The sequence below is a fragment of the Heloderma suspectum genome, chromosome 4 (genome assembly GCF_057233095.1).
Source record: "Heloderma suspectum isolate Gila_16-S chromosome 4, 16-S_ref, whole genome shotgun sequence".
NCBI classification, from domain to species: Eukaryota; Metazoa; Chordata; class Lepidosauria; order Squamata; family Helodermatidae; genus Heloderma; species Heloderma suspectum.
Genome location: NC_139461.1, coordinates 78,550,883 through 78,571,044, shown reverse-complemented (window position 1 = coordinate 78,571,044; position 20,162 = coordinate 78,550,883). Strand labels below are relative to the sequence as shown.

The 20,162-nt window shown below is 41.7% G+C and overlaps 1 protein-coding gene across 1 annotated transcript in view; it reads left to right on the top strand.

Annotated features, from left to right (window-relative positions):
- Positions 1-20,162, top strand: part of LOC146347041 (laminin subunit alpha-3-like) — a 133,389-nt gene that overhangs the window by 60,339 nt on the left and 52,888 nt on the right. Inside the window, exons 22-26 of the mRNA XM_084851463.1 lie at positions 1,646-1,876; positions 6,212-6,325; positions 11,184-11,293; positions 15,004-15,084; positions 16,398-16,504. Coding sequence (XP_084707589.1) covers positions 1,646-1,876; positions 6,212-6,325; positions 11,184-11,293; positions 15,004-15,084; positions 16,398-16,504 — 643 coding nt within the window. The remainder of the gene's footprint in view (positions 1-1,645; positions 1,877-6,211; positions 6,326-11,183; positions 11,294-15,003; positions 15,085-16,397; positions 16,505-20,162) is intronic.

Here is a 20,162-nt window from a genome sequence, read left to right as displayed (position 1 = left end):
CTTGCTACATGGGCAAAGTGTCACCCCAGCGAGGAATTGGTAGGGTTAGCCAGAGTAAAAATGGATTCATCAATTCCTTATTGTGAAGGAGCTGTTATTTTAGTAATTTCAGATTTCCCAGTGACCTGTCTATAGAAAGGCAGATCCCAAAGAGTAGAGAACATTGGAACCGGCAACAACATGTTGCAGTATAGACACCTCCAAGATTATAGCAGCATGCCATGCCCATTTTCAAGATATGCCATTCCGTTTTCCCTTTACCATCACCACGCATTCCATCCCCCCATCCCCAGACATGCAGCATTCTGTGGCCACTGAGCATGCTCAGTCTTCACTGAGCTGTTTTGGGGTTCCCCCATCTTAAATTTCTTACCTACATTTGTTTTTGTTCTTATTTATTTATTTATTTATTTAATTTATTAATCACCCATCTGGCTGGTCACCCAGCCACTCTGGGCGATGTACAACATATAATAAAACAATTTGAAACAATAAAATTCTACAATAAAAACATTTTCTAAAATACCCTAACCCACCCCAAATGCCTGCCTGAACAACCACGTTTTTAATGCACGGCGGAAGCTCATTAAAGAGGGGGCATGACGGAGTTCTTAGGGAGGGAGTTCCTCAGAGTGGGGGCCACCACAGAAAAGGCCCTCTCCCTCGTCCCCACCAGTCTAGCTGTCCTGGCTGATGGGACAGAGAGAAGGCCTTGCTCCTCTATTGTGTGTAGATGGTGCTGTTTTGGATATACAAGGATCCACACACAGAGGATGAGTTTGCTATTAGTATATAGCATGTTGCCCTGCTCCATTCCATCTGCTTCTGCATTGCTATGTGATGTAAGCCACGACAAGAGGCACGGCTTCCAAGGAGCACGGAACTAGATAGGGCCTCATTCTTTTGCTTGCATGTCTGTAGATGATCCCTGTGGGCTGTGTAATACTTTCAGTTCACATCAGTTGAATATATGAATCTTGCAAAGCCACTTTGTTTTACTTCTATACGGTTCTTGCATAAGAAAACTAGCAATTACTACTTACTAAGTGTCCTTTTAGAGCAGGGGTGGGGGACCTGCGGCTCTCCAGATGTTATTGGACACCCACCAGCCCCAGCCAGCATGGCCAATGATCAGGGACGATGGGGGTTGTAGTTCAGCAAAATCTGGAGGGCTGCAGCTGCTTTAGGGCACCTTCTCCTATGTCATCTCAGCTGAAAACATTTGCTCTGCTCCTTGTCATTCCATGTTGATTTCGAAAGCTGATCCCTTTACTCTACTGTGCTTTTGAATGTCTGTTGCTTGGCTTTCCTCCCTTTTTTGACTTGGGGGGCAATCCTATGCATGTTTAGGCAGAAAAAGTCCTACAACTCCCATGCTGGCTGTGGGATGCTGGGAGTTGTAGGACTTTTTTTCTGTCTAAACATCCATAAGATTGCACCTTTAGCCATTCTGCTAGTACCTGTTCCCCTTAAACTAAAACACATGTTCATCTCCTCTCTTTATTTTCCTGGGTTTGCAGACATAAGGTATTGGACCTGTTTTACTTTTTGAAATTGACATCCCTCTTTCTGTGGAACAGCATTTTATACTGAGCAGATTAAACTTACTCCAGAGCCAAACTTCCGTTGTGTCTTGAATGTGCAGGGAAACTTCAGACACACAAGCAACAATAACTTGGTATCTCGAGAGGAATTGATGATGGTCCTGTCTAGACTAGATGGATTACAAATCAGAGGCCTTTACTTCACAGAATCTCAGCGGTTAACTTTGGGTGAGGTTGGTCTGGAAGAAGCCACCAATACAGGAAATGGCGATGTTGCTTATAATGTAGAGACATGCTCCTGCCCTCCGGAATATATGGGTGATTCATGTCAGGTAGGAGGTTTTCTTTGTCTCCACTATGCATCATTCATGAGACGTTGCTCATGCGAATAGTATTGATTTAACTATAGCAAGGAAAGATGATTGTTCACATGGATTTGACTTAAAAGTGCAGCAGAGAGATATTTATGAACTGTATTGTCAGTTCCATGGAACATTTTAACTTATTTATGTAGTTAGCTTGTAGAAACTGTACTTGATTCCACTATTCCTTATTTTGGGATATTTGTAATTTGTGTTCACCTTCTTTTTCATTCATTCAAGGTGGTTATCAATACGGATTTTAAAAATCCCATAATGCCCAAAAGACAAATTATATAATACAATGTAAAGCAGAATAGGTTAAACCAGCTTCTAAAGACCTGTGAAACAGAAAAGTTTGGTATTGCTTCAGAGAAATACACAAAAGACAGGCAGCGGTAGGCTTTTTAAGGGAAGGAATGCATTCACACGTTTCACGTATCATCTTGTTTGGGCCTTTAGTTGCTAGTCAGCAGCAGTAGCCAAGCAATATAGCCTGTCCCCACCACCACGCAACACATTACCACTAAATTTCTCCTTGTCACTGTTCTTCCATATGCTAAATATGTGGCTTCACATGATATTGTATGACTGATTTAGCCAAAATTATTCGGAAGCAGAGAGAGAAAAAATGGGCTTGAACTTAAACTGGAATCTGGAAATCTGGGTTTGAGACCTGAGCTGACTCCATGCTTCCCTGAGTAACCTTGAGCAAGTCACTGAATTTGAGTTACAAAATGGAGATAATTATTTTTTCTTTAACAATGTATCGAATTTCAGTTGTTTGCACAGAGTCATAACTTCATATGCAAGACCTGTAAAAATACGGAGTAACTGTCCTACTTAATCATATCCTAAGAACATTTAGGGCAGTGACAGGTGACCACTTTACCAGCATTTTACCTTGCACCTGCACCTGTTTCCTGACTGAAGAACATGTTATGCATGGATGGAAACCTAAGGGCAGCTTCTTGAAATGTGATCTAGCGTATGGAGCTGAACAGCCAAGTTGTTGTTGTGCCATAAATCTCTACTGTATTCTCCCTACTGGCCTCCCTCCCTCAATTTTACTCCAGATGTGTGCTAAAAATTATTCTTACCATGTGATAAAATTAAACAGATTACCAAGCTATCTCGTAGGAGTTTGGTTATCTGTATGGGCTCTTAATTATGGGATGACCAAAAGAACGGGGCTCCTGTACCCTTAATAATTTCATAGGAAAGTGAACAGTTTATCATGTGGGAGTTAGAAAAGTTGCACCAACTGAACTTCCCCTTTCTATTAAAGGTAGAGGGACTCTGTCTCTGATCACACTACTTATTTGGTATAATTTCACTGATTATCATCAAGATCTTTTTCCAAGTAAATTTAAGATTGATGTGCAAGTCTGTCAGTTTTCTTCTCAGGTTACAATAAATATTGCTTGTCAAATGTCAGTTTTGATAATACTTTCAGTGGTTATTTTAAATAAACTTCACAGTCTGCTATAACAAATATTCAATTGATCAGCATGCTGAGGCTTGTGTTTAATATAGGAATTAAATGTTTCCCATTACACTTCCTACTTGCCACATACAACATGCCTCTTTTGTGTGGTCTTTGCCTTCTTGTCCTGGTCTGATGAAAATATGTAGCCCAAAGGTAGCTATAGAACTACTTAGTGAAGTAGCTCACACACCCTGCCCATTTCCATAGAATTACTCAGCCTGTGATTTATAGTTCTAATCGTCTAGTACTGTCTGACTGTGTTAGGAAGGGAAAAGGTGATGCCTGCCACACCTTAAATTCAGATATATGCTCATGTGCAGGAATTACAAAGTCTGTTAACCTCAGGAATGGTTCTGTGTTGCACAAACCTGACTCATTTGAAAAGTTTAAAGGAGGGGCATATCACAGCATACAGACTGAGTCAGAAGCAGAACAGTAAGAGGTAGTATAAGGAAAGGGGTGGCATAGTGAAAAGAGTCTTCTTGCATGCGAGCGGCAAAGCCTAAAGCTAAGCTACATGAGGGCCAGAATGCAGAGGCCGTGCAACCTAGGATGGCTAGTGTTGTGCATAGGCCTGAGGCACTGTTTGGGATATGCTACACAACAGCAGATAGCATTTCCTCATCTTCAGGACCAAGGGCAACAGCAACAAAGTCACTGGGATTTTAAACCAAGACAGGTAATGTATGTTCTCCCTCTCCCTCTTCCCTTTTTACCTTTTTTAAAAAAAATATAAAAGTGTGTTAAGTACTGTTTTGGGCCAAGCCAACAACACTGAAGCAGATATTTTTATCCACTGGACTACATTGTTTTCTGATAGCAAACAGAATACCTGTTCTAAAACATTGCTACCATTCTGTGTAACAAGTATTCATGTTTGAGTCATTATCTAGGCAGTTCCACAACCACAAATGCTAGATTTTACCAGTGTAAGACATCAGCAAATTGTTAGCCAGGCTGTTCCTGTTGAAGACTGTAATAATTGTTGTAAAGACAAATACAAAAATTATTTTAAGTTCGCTTTTTCAATTGCATTGAAATGTTGACTGCAAGAGTGGAAATATTTTTTAATGGGCGAGGAGCAAATATTTTTCTCTCCATGTGGCAAAGTGGACATGTGAGTGCATTTGTCAAAAGTTTGTGTCAGACATGTGTTATTTGTTTAGGAAATCTTATTTTCTTTCAAGGCATAGGTGAAAAATGGTATTTGAGTGTGCAGGGAACTACTGTTGTTTTACAACAACCTTTTTCTTTTAAAGTTACACCAGAAGCACACTAGGTAACTCAACTTAAATGGATTCATTCCTATTGTCCCATATATCCCCATTATTTGATTTTGGGTTTCATTCATATTAGCTTTAATTCAGCAATGATCCATAGCCTAAATCAGCCTTCCTCAACCTGGTGCCCACCAGCTGTGTTAGATTGCAATTCCCATCATTCCCAGCCTCTCATATAGAATTATTAATTTACAAAGTGCTTTCTAATCTTTATTGTGCTTATCCTCACAATAGTCCTATGAGGTACCTGCTTCTTCCTCCTCCTCTTTCTGTTGTTGTTGTTGTTGTTTTACTGGAAAGTTGAGTTGATACATATTAGTTTGCCCATTGCTAAACAACGAAGCAAAAAGCAAGATAGGGCTTAAAGCCAAGTCTCCCAGATCCGTGTAAATACTAAATAGGCCACAGTTCACTATCTAAGCACATCACTTTTGATAGCTACATCTCTCTTCATTTTGCTGTTTTATCATTGTTTGGCTCTCCAAAACACTTTTCCTTGACTTTGATCTGAAAGAAGAGCAGCTTTTCCTCTTAAATGCTTCTAGCCGAGGAACATTCTTTTCATGCTTCACTTGTGTTTGGAACAAGCCCGTACGTACAAATTGTGCTTCATATTATAGAATGCCTCTATTGCCTAAGCATTGCTTTGGCAATATCCCCAGGTCAGGAAATCGGAATGAGTTAATACAGAGGTGACATCAAAGCAAGTACTTTTGGAAATTAAACTGTAAATTAATTTCAGATGTTGGATGAACACTAACGAACGAACCAAGTTCTACAGAAACGTCTGGGTTAAAAAACAACATCCTTAACTATATATTAAATACTTCTCTATAACTGGAGTTTAAAGGACATATTCTGGAAATATTCTGCATAGCATATGAAATATGTCCTGTCAGACTATCCCTTTGGGGTTTAAGTTGAAAGAATCTCTCTTGACAGCTGTCAGAGCACTGATACATACAGCTATTTTTCAAAAGCTCAGGTAGTTCATGGACTTTGGAAACAGCTGACACTGGCCATGTTCAGATAAATCATATCTCTTCTTAAGAAGCTGAAACATAAGCAAGCAATTTGGCCATTCATACAGCTCTTTCATGCAAGTGAATGAACAAGCCTGGAAGTCTCCCATTAACTATAGTTTCCTAGTTCATCTGAACCAGAAAACTATGTTGACCAGCTTCAGAACTAGCCAGGATATTAAGCCATGGTTTCATGTTGGTTTAATATCCTAGCTTATTCCTTCTCTGGCATAGTTTCCTTCTCTGTATGAAATGGGAAACTATAGTAAGTGGAAGACTTCCTGGTTTGTTTGCTGGCTTGTATGAAGGGAGGAATAAAGTTGCTGCTTGTACAGCTAAAATGCTTGTTTATATCTTGGCTTATTAAGCCAAGATATTACCATCCAAATGTGGCCTGTGTCTTTTCATCATGCAATATGTATCCCTGTGTTAATGATTAGCAGCTCAGTTTCTTCTTCCTTAAAATATCAGTGCACAAACAAATTTTAAAGGTGCAAACTTATAACCTTCTCAACAGGAATGCAGCACTGGATTCTATCGTGAAAACAACAGACTATCCACAGGACGGTGTGTTCCTTGCAGTTGTAATGGAAATGCAAATAGATGCTTGGATGGTTCCGGAATTTGTATTGTAAGTAATAATAGGAAACATTGTTGAAATTTGTTACTATTTTTAATTACTAACTGGTGAAATGCATGCTACTTTTGCTTCAACCCAACACTCTGGGTTAAATCTAGTGTTGCATTGGCAGAAGTGATGCATATGTAGAGCTGCTCCTCAACTGAAGTGAATGGTTCTATAAACTTGTTCACACACTTAACTACATGTATAAAATGTAGCGATCTCTCATAACTACATATTGTAACTTCTATAGAGCAGTAGCCATGTTAATCTGTTGCTGAAAAAATGACAAAGACTCTTGTGGCAGCTTAAAGATTAATTTGTTATGACGTTAGTCCATAAAAGCTTGTCAACTTTGATGTGTGAAACTACCTTCTCTTGCCATATTTATACATGCATTCTGTAGTATTTATGATTTGGACAGAACTACCTGTTACAAGAGAGGTAGATCTGCTGTTGACACTGCATGGCTGCATTCATACAAACATATCTTGTCTTAACAAACTGAGATATGAATAAGCTTCATGCTCCTGCATGCAGCTGCTTTGCTCCTCCCTTTGTGCAAGTGAGAAAACAAGCCAAGAAGCTTTTAGTTAATTATAATTTTTCCTCCACTCAGAATAAGCCATGATCTTAAGACAGCTTTAAACCATGGTTTCACATCCTGGCTTGTTTGGCTTATTAAGCTGAGATATGATCATCCAAACATGGCTAGGGAGTGTCAGGAGCAGATCTCTCTCTTGTAACAGGTAATTGTATCAAAAGAGAAATACTATAGAATGCGTGTATAAGTATGGCAAGGGGAGATCTTTCCACACATTGGAAATTGTCAAATACAGTGCAGATATATTTCTCCTTGAAATCAGTGAACCACTGCAATAACTCTAAAATACTGTAATTTGCAGCTCTGTCCTCAAAAGCACCAATAGCATTCTTTGAGGATCATAATCTTATATTACATTTCACTGCCTTTGCCCAAATAGTTTATTTGGGGAGGGGGGGGGAATCCTAGGAACTTTCCCCCCTCATTCTTTTCCTTACATAAATACATTCACTGCCAGGTTTGTAGCATGGTTCTGCCCTCCCTCCCTGCCCAATTCTTTTACCATAGTTATTCATTATGAACCTATTTTGCCTCCACTGAGTTCCAGCCAAATCAGCATGTTCCAGGAGATGTATGAATCATAAGGTATTTTGATTAGAGAGACAGGACAGGTCATAACAAGCAAACACAGAGGCAGGAAGATCAAGAGGAGTATCGTTTACATCATTCCAAGTTGAGAGTTTTACCTTAATCGCCATACAAACTATTTTATAGTTAGTGTCATATTTTTGTTAGTAATTAATGCAGCTTGTGTTCTGTTGCCATAGGTAATTTGCACTTTTACTAACTATTCACTTCAAATTAAAATTGGCACATGAAAAAATAGTTTTTGCGGGGTGCTATTATGCACCCCAAGTTAAAAAAAATATTGATGGCAGGTTGATGATCTAATCGTTGTAACACCAACAGTGGCTTGAACTGCAGCAGTTTAAGTAACAAGATATGCATAGCAAGTGACTTGTTGTTGTTATTGTTGTTCAGTCATTAAGTCATGTCCGACTCTTCGTGACCCCATGGACCATAGCACGCCAGGCCTTCCTGTTCTCCGCTATCTCCCGGAGTGTGCTCAAGTCCATATTCATCGCATCAGTGATGCTATCTAGCCATCTCATCCTCTGCCATCCCCTTCTCCTTTTGCCTTCAATCTTTCCCAGCATCAGGGTCTTTTCCAGTGAGTTTTCTCTTCGCATTAGGTGGCCAAAATATTTGAGCTTCAGCTTCAGTATCTGTCCTTCCAATGAGCAGTCAGGGTTGATTTCCTTTAGGATGGACTGATTTGACCTCCTTGCAGTCCAGGGGACTCGTAGGAGTCTTCTCCAGCACCACAGTTCGAAAGCATAGAATTACTTAATTCCGTGCTGCTACTGTAGTATAATGGTTAGAGTGCTGGATGTAGAGCAGGGGGACACGGGTTCAAATAGTTGATCAGCCATGAAGCTCAGTCCTTGACCAGCAACTCTTTCTCAGCCTGCTTTCCTGCACAGATAGAAGTAAGAGATAAAATGGAGGGGGTGGTGAAGGAACCTGTATGCCACCCTGAGGGAAGGATGAGATAACAAAAGTAATTGGTGATTAAGACATACTTACTCCCCAAAAGTCATGTATAAGGACTGACTTCCAGGCTGTGTTTCCACTGGTGATTTACTCCAGCCGGGCTGTGGAGTGAGGTCTCTGTTTTTCCATGACATCATGGCCATTCAGCACCAGCCCCGTATTTTAATGCGGAAAAACTGCTTCTTCTGAGACTGGTTATAGTCTGACTTTTCCACCTTACTTCGGCTCCATTATTGACCTGTTTCCACAACTGCACTGGGTTTGGTATCATAGTCCTGCCCGTGGGGGTACATAGCCCAGCCTTTGTGGGTGTGTCACTCTGATCTCAATGACCCAACCCTTTCACTCCCTGTTTTCCGGAAGTTTCGTCTCCATTTTGGAGCAGGATGCTGAAGGACCAACTTTTAAAACATCATTGAAAATAAGCACTAGAACACAGCCCATGACCCCAGGCAAGAGGTGTTTTCTCCCATTGTGCTGTATGAGGCTTGCCCTCTCAATGACCACAGAAATGACAGAGAAGCCCCTCTATTGACATGGCACATATCAAAGCCCAACTCCTTAAATGCAATTAAGCACGATCTCGTGGCTCCGGTCCATTGCCTTAGAAGCATAGAATCATGGAACAGTAGGGTTGGAAGGGACCTACAAGGCCATCGAGTCCAACCCCCTACTCAGTGCAGGAATCCAAGTCAGAGCATCCCTGACAGATGGCTGTCCAGCCTCATCTTGAATGCCTCCAGTGTGGGAGAGCCCACTACCTCCCTAGGTAATTGGTTCCATTGTTGTATTGCTCTAACAGTCAGGATGTTTTTCCTGATGTTCAGCCGGAATGGCTTCCTGTATCTTGAGCCTATTATTCCGTGTCCTGCAGTCCGGGATGATCGAGAAGAGATGCTGGCCTTTCTCTCTGTGACAATCTTTCAAGTACTTGAAGAGCGGTATCATATCTCCCCTCAGTCTTCTCTTCTCAAGGCTAAACATGCCCAGTTCTTTCAGTCTCTCCTCATTGGGCTTTGTTCCCAGTCCCCTGATCATCTTTGTTGCCCTCCTCTGAACCCTCTCCAGTTTGTCTGCATCCTTCTGAAAATGTGGTGCCCAGAACTGGACACAGTACGCCAGATGAGACCTAACCAGTGCTGAGTAGAGGGAAACTAGTACTTCCCGGGATTTGGAAGCTATGCTTCTATTAATGCAACCCAAAATAGCATTTGCCTTTTCTCCAGCCACATCACATTGTTGGCCTTAGGATGTAACTCCTTCACAGCTTCCTGTGCGTTAAGATGGGGGCCGGTTTCAGTCTCTTTCCCACAACAAACCCATTAGTGTCTCCTCAGAAGTAACTCCCATTGCGGTGGATGAGGCTGAGATTCCCCCTCAGTTGAAATGGCACACATTAAAGACCAATTCCTTAAATGCGTTTAAGCAGCTCGAGGAATTGCCTTCGGAAGAAAGTACTTCACAGCTTCATTACAGCTATCCTGTGGGTTACAATGGGGGCTGGTTTCTGTCTTTGTGTGTACTACTCTCTTTCCCACAACAAACCCATTAGTGTCTCCTCAGAAGTAACTCCCATTGTGCTGAATGAGGCTTGCTCCTGAAATGCAGGTGCATCTGGACTTTAGGGGAAAGGAGAAAGCGGGGAGAGGGGGAAAGCCTGTCTTCACAGCAATGCTGCTTCCTTTTTAAAAATCTGGTACTCCTCCATTAGCTTCTCCTTCCGTTGTCCTGGAAACATGGCCGAGGAGGCAGGAACACTGATGAGGTAATCAGACCCAACCCAGACTCCACTCAGATTCCACCTAGCCATCAAGAAAATAATTCAATTAGAGCTCAGGGGAAACAGCACAGAGCCCCAGGCTACAGTGATGATAAGCCAAGACTTTAAGCACTGTGGAAACTGGAAAAGGAGAAGATGCGATTGGGGAAATATCACAACAAAGTTGCAAACAAAGTGAAGCCAGTAGCGTGGAACCCCCCCCCCCCCCAGCAGCTCTTACAGTGTCAAATGTGAGAATATCAGGATCTCTGCCCCTTTCTCTTCAAACCCTGCCAGTGCCCCATGAGTATGCCATGACAGAGGAATGACATAAGCAAGCACCAAAGCAAGCACCATAAGTTGCACTGGGACTGGAATCAAGATTCCCATGCTGCTGGGAAAGCACCAGTGTTGTCCTTCCAGTGGTGCTGGGACTTTTAAATCCTGTGCTAGGGCTGCAAGATGTACTAAAGAGTTATATCTTATTGGACCAATCTGTGTTGATGTAAGAGTATACAAATCTGTCTGAAAGCATTAATCAGAAAGAATTGAACATTGGATATTCATTTAAAAAGAGAACCAAAATGATTATGTGTACTAACATTCGTAACATATGCTAGCCTCGGTTCCAAGAAAGAATAGCTTAATTCTGAAATATGTAGCTCTTTAAAGTCATGACATGCTGACCAGCAGTTTAGCTATTGTAATATTCTAACATGTCTGGTACCAGTAGGGCAAAAACCACCGTTATACTCACTGTGGACGGAATCTAATTTATTTGTTCAGTCTTGCAGTATTGTAAATATGTGGAGGAAATGGTTCAAAGGCTTGATCAACAGATCAACTATACTTTTCTTCTCCTGACAAATAAACCTAAAACATCAGGTTGTGGTTAACTGTCTGGTTTATGTATTTTTAATATAATTGTTGTCTTTTTTATTTTCTAAAAGGACTGTCAGCATAATACTGCCGGTGAGAAGTGTGAACATTGCAAAGAAGGTTATTTCGGAGATGCCAGTCAAAGAACCTGCAGGGAGTGTCGCTGCCCTTATACAAACAGGTATGGTGTTTGGGGGTAGGAACGGGAAGTAGTGTTTTTATTGTGCTTGGCACAAACTTTCTTTGTGAAAGTATTAAGCCATTATTGTAATGAAAAGAGCTGTGTTTGCTAAGCACTGTTCCTTTTTTAATGATTGGAGCTTTCCTGGGCATGTTTTTGTTATTCCTTGCATACTTCTTTGCCTTTGATTATACTGGGATCCACACAAGCCCAACTGTGCATTGGAAGAGGGCATGAGGAGGCAGTATTTATTCTCCCCAACTTTGTATTGTCTGTGGGTGTTGGTTTCTTTTATGAGTCCAAAGTCATCATAAGCACATTTAATGTACTTCGGGGTGGAGGTGGGCGGGAGGGATAGGTGAGCGCCTCTACTTTAAATTGGTTTCCAAGGGTGGTAAGGATAATGAGGGTGGACAGCTATGGGTGGATCTGCTGGTCTAAAATCTGTTGAACCTTGCTTAGAGGATAATAACTCCCTCTAATAGCAAACTAAGAAGATGAGTGCCAACAAGACTGTAGCCAAAATGGGGCTGCTGAGGAAAAAAGAGGGAGATCTCAGCATGATCAGGGCAACTTCAAGTTGTACAGAAGTACAAAAACCTTAAAATAATAAAGAAAGACCTAACGGGGCAAAACAGTCCAATGAAGAGACTGAACATGCTCAGTAGCCATGGAATGTTGTCTGTCAGTTGGAAAAGAAAACCTGAAAACTGGATGGGGGAAATGGAATGGCATGGCTTACTAGAGGAGGAAAGGCTGGCTGGCTGGAACCCTGAACGGGAGGACTTCTATTAGGAGGTGAGAATACAATGAAATATTCTGTTGCAAGCCCCATTTGTAAACACCAATTCGCTTGCATATGCCATTCTTCAAAGAACTGTGGGTGAGCTACTATCGTATTTGAAGGAGATATTATGAGTCAAGCAAGCAAAATTATCCAAGCCTACTGTAAATACATATTAATTTGAATCACTTCCTAAGACAGCAATCATATAGTTCTTGGGTGAGCATCCCAGAAACCATAAGATTGTTTGGATTACCCCTTCCGATGTCAGAGACAGCACTCCAACCCTTCTGCCCCGCCACCTCGCAGCCAGCGGGGAAAGAACTGTGGTGACTGCCCTCCAGCATTGGAAAAGCAACTTCGGAGGAGGAGGAAAAGGGCCCAGTAGGCGGTGAGGGGAGGAGACTAGAGAGGCCAAGATACAAGTTATCCTGAGCTTCTACCAGCCTCTTTCCTTCCTCCTTCGAACCACCTTCGCTAGATGGGCTAAAAACCCCATCTAGTGAAGTCTACAGGGTGGGAGGATGTGGAGGCGAAGATTGCCCCTGCTGCTCCTCCCACCATGTATTAGCTGATCAGATGCTTCCGGGTTTGGGGGCTTCCAGTCACCAAGGGTGCATTTGATAGGATTGCGCCCTAAGAGACCTTGTATTTACTTGTAATTATAGGGCAATATCCAGGCCTGTTGTTGCACTCCCCCTTGAACTGTTATGTAAGCAGGACCCACCATTCGCGCAACAGGGAACTAGCAGTTCAAAAAGCAACAATGGAAATGAGCAGAAACACTTAAGTCCAGATTGGGACTGGTCAGTGGAGCTTCTTTCTGCAAACTCTGCTGAACTGCCCTGTTCCGGAAATTAGCGTTTCCACTCATTTCAGGTTGCTTTTAGAACCACTGGCTCCCCGTTGCACTACAGGCAGCACTGGATACTGCCCATATTTCCCCCAAACTGGATGCCTGATCCTTTTGCAGAGGTTAGGAAGATACAGCTGCATATGGGGCAGACTGCAGCTATTTGATCATCCTGAAGCGCTAAAATTTGGCCAGAAGTATATAGGTGGGAGTGAGACAATCAGTGACAACATAGAGAATGGAAGGTAAGAATGCAATTCTTTATGGCTGGGCAGAGAGGGCACACTGTTGAATATGAAGGTGATTTTTCATTTCCCAGGATAATGGGAGCGGACCTGAATGGACCTGGATCTTTGGAGTGGGACTTGGCTAAAAATGTTTGGGATCCTGTGAAACAGAGAAACTCTGTAGAACATAGAACTGGGATAATCAATGGTTAAGAGTATCAAACAGCATTTGCCAAGTGTAGAAGCAGAGGTCAAGAGCCTTAAGAGAATTCCTCCAGTAGATAATATATCAGCAAATTTGATGATGGATGTGTTCATAACAACAATACTTGAAGATATCAGCAAACTTCTGCAGGTGTTTTCCTGGACCTGCACTTTGTATATACACCTTTATGCTCAGCTTACATTTCTTTAATTTTAAGTATGTTTTCCTCTGTAAAAACGTCTGGAAAAAAATCACAAAGAGATTCAGTCTTATTTAGCCTTAGGAAATAAGGGCCAAATTAGATGAGATGTTGCCAATCTGTGCTCAGATCTCCCATCTCTTTGTTTAAAAGCAGCCACTGGGAGTTGGGACTATAGCACTGTGGGAGAGGGGGTGTTCCTCCTACTAGGAACATAGGAAGCTGCCTTATGCTGAGTCAGACCCTGGGTCCATCGAGCCCAGTACTGTTGACACTGACTGGCAGCAGCGGCTCTCCAGGGTTTCAGGCAGGATTCCTTCCTAGCCCTACCTGGAGATGCCGAGGATTGAACCTGGGACCTTCTGTGTGCAAAGTGTGCACTCTATGCCCAAGCCACAGCCCCTTCCAAACAGCAGCTTGCAGAGGGGGATTCAGATTGGGAATGTGGCATAAAGTATCAACCCCGCCCCCAGCACCACAATCCCAATTCATTGTGGGTGACTTGTGGGGCTGCTTTTGAAAAAAAATCTAAGAGAGAGGGGAGAGGTGATCACAGATCTCCAGCTTCCCATCTAGTTTGGCCCTAAGGCTTATTGAACCCAATGGAACTTAATTTCAAAAAAATGTGTTTAGGGTAAGGACACCTGTCTTGCATTGACTCTGTTGTTATTTGAAATGTAGATGGATCAAATAACGTTTTGAATGCTTCTCTGAACACCAGAGATCAATGTCATTCATATGGTCATTTGCAGCCTAGAGGAAATGTCTCATAAGTCTTTGTATGTACACAGGTGCATTAGAAACATAACAAATAATCAAAGAAATGAAGAGATGAATGAATTTCCAGAGGGATAGCTGTGTTTGCTGCAGCAAAAACTTGTGGCACCTTAACGACTAATGAATTCAGTCTTTAGGGTGCCATAAGACTCTTCATGAAGGAATGCATTAAAATGTAATTAAGATCTAAATATGCCTTTAGAAGTATAAAACATTATTACCATCATCACCATCATTATTAACATTTCTGTATCACCCCTTAGCCGAACCTCTCTGGGTGGTTTATAGAAGTTAAAACATTAAATAAAATATAAAAAGTTTAAAATCCATTTGCATAAAAGCACACAAACAATATACGCAAACAACATATAACTAAAAACAACTTTGAACTGTCAGTCATAACTAAAGACCCATCCAGGACCGATTAAAACTCATCATGTACTGCTAAATGCCTGGGAAAAGAGATAGGTCTTAACCTGGCGCCGAAAAGTTAATAATGTCGGTGCCAAGCAAACCTCATCGGGGAGCTTGTTCCACAGATGGGGGGGCCACCACTGAGAAGGCCCTCTCCCTCGTTGCTACCTTCCGAGCTTCCCTTGGAGGAAGCTCTCGGAGGAGGACCTTAGATGCTGAACATAGTGTATTGTGTTTTTCTTTCCTTGTAGTTTTGCATCTGGCTGTGTGGAAAATGGTGAAGATATGCAATGCTTCTGCAAAGAGGGCTATACTGGAGTGCACTGTGAAAGGTACGTGATCTGTCTCTATTGGTTTTCTATGTAGAAAGTTCAAGCAAATCCTCTCAATGGAAAACAAACAGCAGATTGCAAAATATTGTGTATTCTAAGTGTTTGTCATATTCACATGCTCGGGCTGCAATCCAAAGTGCTGTGGGGCTTGAAAGCACACAGAGAGCTTTCTGCAAGCACAAGCTGATTCAGAGTGTCAGAATGCTCTGCATATCCCAGTGGGATTGTGTACACTGCACGCTTCTTGACTTTGATGTAAATTGCACAGTGTTCCTGTGGTGCATTAGAGCCTTTGCATGCTCGTTGAAGCTTTGAATCTGAGAAATATTGTGAAATATGTATGTAATCTAAAGAAAGCTGAGTATGCTCAAACTCTACTAATGTCAAAGGAGCTTAAGTATACTTACCGTTCTCTGGATTGACCTTTATATGGATGTACAATGTGCAGGCATTGCACATAGGAAAAACAATTCATATACAATCAGAGGAAAAGAATTGTCTTCAAATTTAAGATTACTTAGTAGCTTCCAGTGTACCATGAATACCTATTAGAGTCTTTTGGATGGAATAATCATATGGCCAACTGGTAATACAATGGCCACCAAAGGCCAGAGATAAAATGATTAGGTGGAATGACTGACATATGAGACTCAAAGACAGGACTCCATAGCTAAGCCCTTGCATTAAAGAGGTTTGGGTATAATCACATTGCAAAGTTGTTTTCTCTTAACTCAGACTTGATGAAACATCACCTCTCTTGGCTGATTTCTTATCCCTGCCACCCCCACCCCCCCAACATGGTTTACATAACCTTGAAATTAAGCTCTTTCTTCATACATATAATAGCATGGTATTGAATTTCAGGGGCACATACTAATTTCTGCTTGAGATTGCAGGTGTCCTGAATTACATATTTATAAAATGAGGAACAACTAATTATTACATAGTATGTAAAACTCAGCCTCAACGGACCTGTTCTCTGTCTTGTAAGAGCTCTATAAGAAACAGGATACCATCCAGTTTTCTGAGGTTTCAGTCAAGAGACTGCTGTTGAAACTGATTCACTTTCTGTAGTCCTGTAAATGGTTGGTGGTGCATCTGACCCTGAATTTAGCAAAATACCTGATGGGATGTGTTGTGACAGGTTATTCTATTTTGGTCAGAATAGACAATTGTAACTTAAATAGAATAAAATCACTAGATTTTCTGTTGGATTTTATGCAAATCTTTAAGCCAACAGAAACCATTTAAATGCAAGTTAAGGTGCATTAATTGTCAGCTGTAAATATGTGGGGTTTTGTTTCTTTTTGTAGTTGTGCTCCTGGTTATTTTGGAAATCCACTGAAATACGGAGGATACTGTCAGAAGTGTAATTGCCCTGATAATGGTCAGCTCATGAACTGCGATCGCCTGACTGGAGGTATGTAAATTTGTACACATATTCCTTTATAGTGTACTATATTTCACTGAACAGTACAACACACAGGAAACCACATAAGAAAGGCACCTATGTGAGTGGAGTCTACTAGGAAGTCTCCTGTGCAAATAAAAATTATGTTTCCCCTTGAGTAAGTAGAAAATGCTAGAATAAACTACCCAGTTTGAATTAGTATGTTCTGAGACGTTTACAGTTACTTGATAGGTTTTGGAGCTACAGCCAGTATAAATTGAACAAATGGATTGGGAACAGACTCTAGCCATAAAAGAGAATAACTGTTGAACATTCATAAAGGATCATTCAAACAGTAGCCTTTTTTGTTACATTGGTTTTGACAAAAGTGATTCCAGGGAAAGATGCAAAGACTGTAAGGCAGCCTTCCCCTACCTGGTGCCCTCCAGATGTGTTAGACTACAACTCCTAGCATCCCCCAGCCAGCCATGGCTAGCTATGGGATGCTGGGAGTTGTAGTCCAACATAAGCGAAGGCTACTGGGCAAGGAAGGAAAGAAGAAAAATGTGGAGAGCTGTTGAATTCATACTGATGCTCTTCAGATAACAAACTAGGCTATGGTTAAAGTCTACTTCCTTTATTGCAGCATGTAGGGAGGTGTTGCCCTAGATTAACTGGAATATTTTTTACACAGTGCTTTCATGTGGACTCTGCATGCACACTCAACTAACAGTGAATTTTCAAAAGAAGACAGACATTTCACTGGACAGCTACCCTTTCAGATGCTCTCTGGCATTAGTGGATATTACGATACTGGTTATATTCCGATGGTGTTTTTGATGAGTAGCAGGAGAGTTTTTCATCTGGTCCACAGTCAGCTACAGCAGTTCACATTTGTTTAGGTCTTTATGCCATGCTGGTTCTCAGCCTATCCCTGTTCATCTGCAGCACAGACGATGGTGTAGTGCCCTGTGTGCTCAGCAGAGGAGAAGTCACATTTTGAACATGTATATAAATACATACCATCAATGCTGAACCATAGCCAGCTGTGAGAAGTGAGCAAGCTGTGGAGCCAGGAAGTCAAAGTTGAGGGACCAGGCCAAGGGCCAGAGCTGAGGAATACACAGAAATGCGCTGGAGCCAGGAAGACAATGGCCCTGTTTGGATGTAACAGTGGTGTCCAGCAGCAAATCATGGGTTAATTAACCCAAGAATTGCAAGAACACACACCGCACCCAAGCCTCACATGAGCTGCTTCATGTTTCCATTAACAACTCTAAAATGCTGCATTCGAGGGTTGTTTCCGTGATGTCCGAGCAGGAGTACTTGAGGTTGTTCATGGGCTAAAAAACACCAAATTAACCCAACAACGAGCCATGGGTTAACTTGGGGTTGTTTAACCCATGATGTCACAAAAACAACCCTCGAATGCAGCATTCAAGGGTTGTTAATGGAAACAGGAAGAGGCTCATGTGTAGCTCAGGTGCAGCGTGCATCCCCTCACTCACTCATGATTTGCCAAAGTGTCTTTGATGCTTAGGCAAACCCCAACCCAAACAGAAAGCTCTTCCTGTCCAGAAAGGCCCAGTGGCCAGCTTGGAGAGGAAAAGACAGTCCAGAACCTGAGAATACTTCACTGCCAGGAAGATGTTCCATGCTGCAGTTCTGATCACGCAGAGCAGCCACAAAGGTTCCCAGTTCTAGTCTGAGGAGTGTTTGACATACATACAAAAGGAACCAATTAATCTGAATGGACTGTGATTCTTTCTTTCTTAAAAGTAATGTCATTTTTTCTGGTTTCCATTATGCAAAATCTCCTTTACCAGAATTGTGTTATTGGTGGCTATATCCTGAAGAAAACATTTAAAAATGTTTTTCTCTTGCTGAAATTAAAGGCTGCCAGAACAAGTTATATCTTGCCTCAGAATTCAGTTTAATTTCAAGGTTTGAATTGCTATTTCCAGCATCAGCAGCAGAAGTTTCAGCTGTGCCGTTATTTTAGCAGGTTCTGATGTCACTGTGGTCTTGCACTAGACCAGCAGTCTAGCATCATCTGTGGCTGCTGTTATTACTGTATAGGCTACAATAAAAGTCCTGCTTAATTGGCACTTTCCTTTCACAGTTCATGAAATATATCTAGGGGGTATTTGAACATGCAGTGGTCAGTGGTTAAAAGTGATGGACTACATCCGTCCTCAGCAAAAATTTTAAAAAGTCCAATTTTGGCTTCTAGCTTCATATTTTCTTGGCCTGAATTGTTGCTTTCAAATCACTCACAGGACAGTTGATCCGCTGGGAAGCTGAGGTTAGCTGGCCACAGTGGCAGACACATGGGTGTTCCATAAAGAGCCTGGTGTTCCATGTAGCTTCGGCTTAGAGCATATTAAGTATTCTGATTCAGCATTTCTACAGCAGTGGTGCAGCTAGGTTGTTTCAGACACTGGACTTAATGGTTTATTTGGAGACCATTGGATAACCACACGTATTACTTCAGTTGTGAAGTTCACAACCAACATTTATCTTCCCCCCCCCCACTATTCCATGCTTTATATCTGCTTCTACATTTTATACAGAGAGCAAAAAAGAAGAAAAAAATGTTTTACAACTCTTATGCAAAAAATAATAATACTCTGGGCATGTGCAGTCTCACATTTTAAACCCAATTAACATCGTGGCACCATCATGACTGCAGGAATAAATCGGAGTTTGCTTCTGCTGCCTTGATGCTAAACGCATTTAAGGCGCAATCCTATGCATGTAGAACTTTTTTTCTGTCTGAACAACTCCCAGCATTCCCCAGCCAGCATAGCTAGCTGGGGAATGCTGGGAGTTGTAAGATTTTTTCTTTCTTTCTAAACATGCATAGGATTGCACATTTACTTGAGAATAAGCACCATTTTGTTGTAGAAAAGTAAAAGTACTTTGTTGTAGAAAAGTAAAAGTACTTTACGTTTTTAAAGTAAAAATAATAAAATGAGCACCTGTAACGATATATGTGCCCATCTGGCCACTCCCCAACTATAAAATGTTTCTTAAAATAAGAAGTAAGAAAAGATGTTGCAGTGAGCAGCATCTGCTCCAGTGGGCCCTGGCGTGCCCATACCAGCTTAGGTGCTGATGCCGGGCCTGTTGGCTGCTGCCTGCATCACCTACCGTTCACACCTACTGCATCACCTACTTGGAAGCCCTTGGACTGTGGGACCTTGGACTGGTGCATAGTATGGACTAAAGTTTGATTTTCAGCCTGCGATCTGTATCAAATCACATAATATGAAAGTAAGGGCCCATTTTGAGGTTACTTTCAATGACTTGGTAGCTGCTACAATCTTGAGGTGACTTGGCAGGAGTCCACAATGTGGCTCCTTCGAATGGCAGCGTCCCTGTGGAACTAGAGCATTACTGGCATGAGAAAGAGACAAGGCATGGACTCCTCCCATGTGACCTCAGACTGACAGCATTGCTGATCAGTGTCAGAAGGAGACACACTGCAGTGGCTCCAAACTTTGCTAAAGGTAATGTTGGAAGGGGCCCTAGATGTGGTGAGAATAAACCCCATCCTTCTTTGTAGATGTAATATTTCAATTATCTTTTGCCATTTATATATTCCAATTCAGGTGTGGAATAGTTTAAAAATTTCAGGATTCATTATTAGGAACGAACCTAGCCTGTTCCATGCTGCATTATCCTC